This window comes from Tupaia chinensis, unplaced genomic scaffold (genome assembly GCF_000334495.1).
Source record: "Tupaia chinensis unplaced genomic scaffold, TupChi_1.0 Scaffold000228_1, whole genome shotgun sequence".
Classification (NCBI taxonomy): domain Eukaryota; kingdom Metazoa; phylum Chordata; class Mammalia; order Scandentia; family Tupaiidae; genus Tupaia; species Tupaia belangeri.
This window is the reverse complement of record NW_006159703.1, coordinates 1,845,012-1,852,351: the sequence shown is the minus strand read 5'-3', so window position 1 is coordinate 1,852,351 and position 7,340 is coordinate 1,845,012. Positions and strand designations below refer to the sequence as shown.

The 7,340-nt window shown below is 43.3% G+C and overlaps 1 protein-coding gene across 2 annotated transcripts in view; it reads right to left on the bottom strand.

The window, feature by feature from the left end:
• Nucleotides 1-673: 673 nt before the first annotated feature.
• Nucleotides 674-7,340, bottom strand: part of SH3RF2 (SH3 domain containing ring finger 2) — a 128,577-nt gene continuing 121,910 nt past the window's right edge. For both annotated transcript variants that reach the window (XM_027771664.1, XM_027771665.1), the window contains exons 8-9: nucleotides 6,666-7,024; nucleotides 674-2,485 (exon numbers count right to left, since the gene is read on the bottom strand). In XM_027771664.1, the coding sequence (XP_027627465.1) occupies nucleotides 2,210-2,485; nucleotides 6,666-7,024 (635 nt within the window). In that variant the 3' untranslated portion in view covers nucleotides 674-2,209. The remainder of the gene's footprint in view (nucleotides 2,486-6,665; nucleotides 7,025-7,340) is intronic.

Below are 7,340 nucleotides of genomic sequence, written 5' to 3'. Positions count from 1 at the left end.
TAGCACACGGTGAATGTTACGACCATTGTCGGATGAGCACTGGGTACCAATGAAGTGGAAACACCATCCACCTTTCCCCTTTCAAACCCTCCTGAAACTCTACAAAGATAGGCTTTGGTTTGGGAGAGAGTGAGTTTGATCCAGGACTTGGGTAAAGGGCTGGAGGGAGTGGGTGTGGCAAGCCTTGGAGTTGTTTATCTGTTGCCTAATAACATCCTATAGAGGTAGTGGACAATGGGAAGAATCTACGTTTGGAAGAAATGAATTGTGTCTCCATTATCAGTCCCAAGTTAAAAATGAACTGGATCCATTGCTACTTGAAGCATAGACTACTCATTTAGTTGTTTGGTCATGTCATTTATCTGCCACTGTGGATACAGAGTATTTGGCTAAACTTATTGCTACACTCATCAAGAGTGTTTTTCTTTGGGGAAAGATGAGGTATAGGTACTTATACCCTGACAAATCATACAGTGTTTCCTGTCCTGGTGGCTTTATCCTCTTTCTTGATCTGGATTATTATATAGTTCAGTTAGACACGGAGTTGGGCATGTAGGTTTTGTGGCATACATATTGGTTGCTAGCTCACAAGAATGTGAGAATAATGTGCTACCACGTTAGGTCAACTGGTCCCAAAGGCCTGACCTGTGTGCAGTGGTCTGTGGCAAGATTGTGACTTTCTTCTGTTTTATTAAGGTCTGAAAAAGTCTGCACAATATCGTTCGCCAAGTGTGTGGGTTGGTATACAGAAGACACATGTTTTGAATCCCAGGACCTTCAAGAACTGTTTAGGGGGAAGGTCTAATTAGACCTGCATTTTTTTTTTTTTTTAAATGGCACTCAGCCTTAGTAGCAAATGACACTTATGCATTAAAGAGCCCACACTGATGGGCTTGCAATAAATGTTAAATCACAACAATTAAGTTTAATGAGAATGAATGAGTTGTCTTACTGCATTGCCTTGGCTCCCTGGGATGCCTGCTCACCTCCGTTTACAAGATTCTTCCTGGCTGTTCCTACTCGCTTTATTCTCATTGTAATGGGGTCACCTAGTTTTGACCCTTTCTCCTTGTAGACTCTGTCCTTCTTCCTCACCTGTCAGTAGTGGCAAGCTTGACCACTCCCACCCTTCTTTTATCTTCTTTCCTGATACTTTCAGTTCTCTATTTCACTAATTTTCATTCCCCACCTTCTCTCTTCATCCTCATTCTTTCTCCCCCTCCCTCCCTTTCCTCTTCTATCTTTGCCCGGCCCCTTTCATAAGACTTTTCCTCTAGCAAGTATCTTGCCTAGCCTTGGACGGGCACATTCTCACCGACATCGATGCCTTATGGATGAAACAACTACTCTGCTCCAAGTGGAAAGAAACCAGGGAAAGTAAAAACGGTTGCAATGCAAACAGGGTATTGCTAAACGCAAGCCCGTAACAAGGTTGTTTTTAAGCAAGTAATGTTTGCTTGGGGGAGATCAAGCTACCAAGGGTTCTGTCTGTTATACCCATACATGGCCTTGTTTGTAACTACATGCTTCCTGCTTATCTATCCTGTAGGATTCTAAGTGGGACAAAAGGACAGAAGTTTAAAGGAGGATAATCTTTTGATATTTGGTAGTCAGCTTTTCTCTTTTCTGTTTGGTGCCAGCTCAGGAACTGACTCACTTCATTTTTAACGGGTTCTCGGAATATTCAAAGTATCCATATCATACCCCTCCCAGAAATTCTCCATTTACAGCCAGGATTATGACTCTACAGAGGGAGAAAGATCTGTGCAGGTCCCCAGAGATGGTAGAAGCTGTTCTAGCGCTTTGAGAGGATGGAGATAAGGTGGAAGAAGTGATGCCAGCAATCCAACCATTGTCACACCCCTCCTGAAGGCCCTTTTAGGAGAACATAGAAATTCTACACAAAACACAGGGGATAAGACACCACACTCCATCCTGGGGAACAAAAGTGAGCATACCAATCTCCTACTCCTTGGTCTGAGTTGTGGGCTTTGCTGCATCAAACCGATATGTTTGGAAGGCCACCCAATCTGTCTTCCCACCAAACAGGAAGTCCTGTCCCCCACTCCCTTTTTTTCCTGGATATAGAAAGGGCCGAACAAGGACTCATGCTTGAGTCCTCAAAGAATGGCAGGATGCCCTTAGTGGAGGCAGACTGTATTTAAATGCAATTCACCTCTTTGGGGTCTAGGAAAAGCCACCCGTAGATTCATTTGCTGGGAAACACGGTCTGTGTGGCTGAGGCAGTAGACACTGGGGTTGCGGCCTTGCCAAAAGCTGACTTTCTCCGGAGGTCTGTCTGCTGACCAGAGTGGCAGCCGCTTCTGTGGGCGAATAGGATGGTCATCTCTGGGCCCGAGGGGGCTGCTTCGGGTTGGGACCCCTTAGGAATGACTGGCTGTTCAGGCTTTCCAGAGGCAGGATGGGAAGTGTAATGTTTGGCGGGAGGAGGGCTGTAATTCTGGAATCTCACGGTTTTGACTTGCTGCGAGAGAAAGGAGAGAAAAAGACATGAATGAGATGGGAGACAGGTTCAGTTTTCCTTGCAACTTGGTTCGTGCTGTTTTTCTACATTTGTCCCCAGTCAAAATGCAGTCTTTATGTGTGTTCACTCAGCAACTATTTGTGTCTACTGCGTCTATTACGCGTCATGCACTGTTAGGTGCTGTGAATGCAAGAGTGAGAAAACCACCCTGACAGGTAATTATAACAAGTGGTGTGATGGAGGGAGTCTGAAATGCCGAGAATGCAGAGGAGTATCTAACTCCAGCTGGAACAGGGGAGTCAGAGAAGTCTCCCTAGGGCCAGAGCTGTTACATCGAAGACTGAAGGATTAGACATTATTTGGGAGAAACGGGGTAGGCAATGGCAAGAGGGTGTGATCCTTTCTAGAGAAATCTCACCTTCCCTCTCTCCTCCTGCCTAGCAGTAAGGTCTTTCTCAAGGCCCGCCTCTTCCTTGAGGTCTCTCCTAATGACTCCATTTAGAGATTTCCATATTGGCCTTATAAATCCTCAGAGCAGAGTTTGCCAACTAGACACCTGCTGGCTGAATTTAGCCTGCAGAATGTTCGAGAGTGATTTACTTGTCACCATATACAAATTGGAAGACTGTAAATAAAAATCAGGATTTCATACATCTCTTAAAAAAATCAAAGGTCAGTAGGCCAGGCCTATGCCTCATTCTGGCAACAACCGGCTGAGGCAAACAGTTGTTTCCCTTTTAGATGAGAGGCATGGTCGCCATGACCTCAAACCCCACAGGAGCTCCCTTCCTTTCGCCTCTCCTGGCTTGTTTCATCTCTCCTAGTTTGTTATGTATCTGTCTCGTACCTGTAAGTATTTGCTCTGCTCAATCTTAATCTTAAGGCTTAATAAACAGACATGAATATTATCAGGAACAAGAATGCAAAGTACTCTGTTGAAAATGATAGTAATACATAGGGTAGTAACTTTGATTTGATTTTCATAAACTGCGTGCATGCTTTGAGAAACCATATTGTATGTTAGAAAGATGTACAAATATTATATTGGGTCGTTGGAAAAGTCATTACGTATTTTTCTATGCAAAATGCATCATAACTTTTTTAGCTCCCTTCCTTTCGCCTCTCCTGGCTTGTTTCATCTCTCCTAGTTTGTTATGTATCTGTCTCGTACCTGTAAGTATTTGCTCTGCTCAATCTTAATCTTAAGGCTTAATAAACAGACATGAATATTATCAGGAACAAGAATGCAAAGTACTCTGTTGAAAATGATAGTAATACATAGGGTAGTAACTTTGATTTGATTTTCATAAACTGCGTGCATGCTTTGAGAAACCATATTGTATGTTAGAAAGATGTACAAATATTATATTGGGTCGTTGGAAAAGTCATTACGTATTTTTCTATGCAAAATGCATCATAACTTTTTTGATGACCCAGTGAATAAGAATTCATAAAATTAAAAAAAAAAGAGATGTTTTGTGGTACTGTTTAGGAATAATTTCTTCTTTTTTTCCATGAAATTTATTCCTCGTGTTTTCTAATGAGAATCCAAGTTTCTTTTGACTCTCATCATGTTTAGCACTAAATACTTATAGTTTGAGAGCTGGATTTAATACCTTGCTGTAATGGGCAACTGAGACCTGAAAATCTTCGAATTGTTTGAGTATTATAATTCAGAGTAAGAACTCTCAACATTTGCATCACTCAACACTAGCTTTTCCCAAATACCTTTCCCTATAATAGCTCTTTCTAAATACCTTTCCCTATAATAGCTCCTTCTAAATACCTTTCCCTATAACAGCTCTTTCTAAATACCTTTCCCTATAATTCTCTCTTACAGCTTAGCATTAAGAGCAGGCATTTTTCAAGATCTGGATTCTACTCCAGACTCACATGTATCAGGATGTGCTCCTGGATAATGTTCTTTAACTCTGGAGATCTGCTTTTCCTTATTTTAAAAAAGGGATAGGTAATACCTACTTCAGAGGAATGCTGTCAGCATTAACTGAGTTGGTAAAAAACAACAAGACCCTGGCATTTGATAGAAAGTGGTCGGATATGGAGGAAGTAAACCAAGATATGAAAAAAAGATATTGTATGCATCCACTTAATATATACTGATTATCTGCACTCTATGGTAGAGATCAAAATGTTGGTGGACATAAAAGCAGTGAAAATAGTTAACAATGATAAGACAGTGTGGAATGGGGCAGGAGAAGGGAAGAGTATTGAGAAAGATAGCAAGAGAACAAATAGAGAGGCATGACATCAGTAGGGCACAAATACAATTTACTACCTGTTGATGACGTGTATAGTAGTTTCACCTGGACTGATCTGAGAAGAATTTCATGTTGGGTAAAGTCTTTTTACAAGCAAAATGATAAATAGTGATTGACTGTTTAAAAAAATAATTGTAACAATAATAATAATAATTGGGAAAAAAATGAAAAGTTATTGGATGATGAAATGGGGATTTTAATGTCTCTGTATTGACTGACATGCATGGTATTCTTTCTGGAAAAAGAATTGTAATACACTGTAAAGTTATATGTGATTCAATGTAATACAAACAAGGTTATGATGATAATAAATAAATAAATAAATAGAAAAACAAGGATTAAATGAATTGGAACACTTGAAGTTTTCATTGCAGTGCCTGCCAGGTCACTAGTATTCAGTAAATACTTAACAGATAGAAAACAATTAGGTCATCGGGAAAGTCATGATGTATTTGTCTATGCATCATGACTTTTCCGACAAACCCAATACATTGTCTTTCCATTTTGGAGGGGATAGATGATGGTGGTATGGTGTTGATGGTGGTATGGTGGTGACAGCAGTGTGGTGGTGACGGCAGTATGGTGGTGACGGCGGTGTGGTGGTGACGGTGGTGTGGTAGTGGTGGTGGTGTGATGGTGGTGGTGCGGTGATGGTGGTGGTGTGGTGATGGTGGTGGTGGTGACGGTGGTATGGTGGTGATGGAGGTGTGGTGGTGATGGTGGGGTGGTGTGGTGGTGACGGCGGTATGGTGGTGACAGTGGTGGTGGTGGTGGTGATGGTGGTATGGTGGTGATGGTGGTGTGGTGGTGATGGCGGTGTGGTGGTGACGACGGTATGGTGGTGACGGCGGTGTGGTGGTGACGGTGGTGTGGTGGTGATGGCGGTGTGGTGGTGACGGCGGTATGATGGTGATGGCGGTATGGTGGTGATGGCGGTATGGTGGTGATGGCGGTGTGGTGGTGACGGTGGTATGGTGGTGACAGTGGTATGGTGGTGATGGTAGTTTGGTGGTGATGGTAGTTTGGTGGTGATGGTGGTATAGTGATGGTGGTGGTGATGGTGGCAATAATAGTGGTAATGCTCATGGTGGTGATGATCATAATGGTAGTAATGATGCTGGCAATAATGGTAGCGGGGTTGGCAAAAGATGGTGGTGTTGGTGATAGTGGTGGTTATGGCCAGGTAATGATGATGTTGATGGTGGTGATAATGTTGAAAAAACTGAAAGATGACAATAAGCATCATCTAATTTTTTTAACGTAACCTCTTCTTCTTCCCTACCCCTCCTACCTCAAAGATATCAATGAAACCTAAGCCTTTTATAAAAACTTAAGTCTTCTGGTTGGAAAAGCCCAGGACTGGGAGTTAAGGGATGTGACCCATGTTCTAAGGGTCAATAAGTTGGTTGTTGGAGTTATCATTCAGTGTGACCTTGATGTCTCCTGTGTCTCATTTGCCTCTTTCATACAATAAATAATTATGTATTTACAAAGCCCTTTGTAAGCACTACCTATATCACATTTGATCCCCACTCTAATCCTATATGACCACTCCTATTCTGTCATTAGGCAAAAAGAAAAAAAAAAGTCCCATATAAGTGAAATGTCTTTGCCACAGTTACCCAACTAGCAAGAAGTAGAACTGGAATTTAAATCAAAATTTGTCTCATGACAAAGTCATTTTCCCCCCAAGTCATCTTGGGGACTCAAATGAAGTATGTATGAAATACATAGGAGAATCAGTAACACATCCCGGGAGGGCGAGGGTGCTGTGAGGATGTGGGTGGGGTGCAATGTGTGAGGATTCTGTTAGGGCTGCAACACTAAAAATCGCAGGAGCAAGGACACTGGGCAGAGTTGGGGTCTAAAGAGCCAGGGTCCCAATGTCACCTCACTCTTACCTTTTCGATGCCATTTCTTGAGTTTTCTGGTTTCACCAGGATTGATGGTGGAGCAGATGCAGGTGGTTTGGGCAGAGGCTCACTCTTGATGGGCATTTCCTTGCCTTCCATGATGAGGGAACTGGCAGCTGAGTGGATCCTGGTGTCACTGCCTTTGCTGATGCATGTGAGGGCAGGCTCCCCCGTGGGCGCAGGCTTGGGGCCCATCTCCACCACCACTGGTAAGGGGGAGGACAGGATCCCCTGCGGCTGGCAAATTTGGAACTGTTGAGGCCGTACGACCATGGTGGGGCTGCGTCTGAGGGAGCCCACCACAAGGGTGGGGATCCCTGACTGGACGGGTCTCTGCAGGGATCCATCTGAGGAATTATATGACAGAGATATCAGCAACAGGGGCGGCTGACAGCAGGTTGGGTCAGGGCTGGGTAAGCAGTGTGTCCTGATATCCCAGAATAGTTAAGTGCTTTCCTAATTTGACCGCACTCACATTCTCCCGGGGTCTTTCAAAGGTGACCTTATTCTTTTTTTAGTGCTGTTTGCTGATGCTGACAGCAAATAACTTGCTAGCTGACTGTCCTGTGTCTGTGTCGGGGGGAGGTAGTCAGAAAGTGTATTGCTTCCATCTGCCCCCTCTCTCTTTCTCACACACACACACTCTCTCTCTCTGTCTCCGGC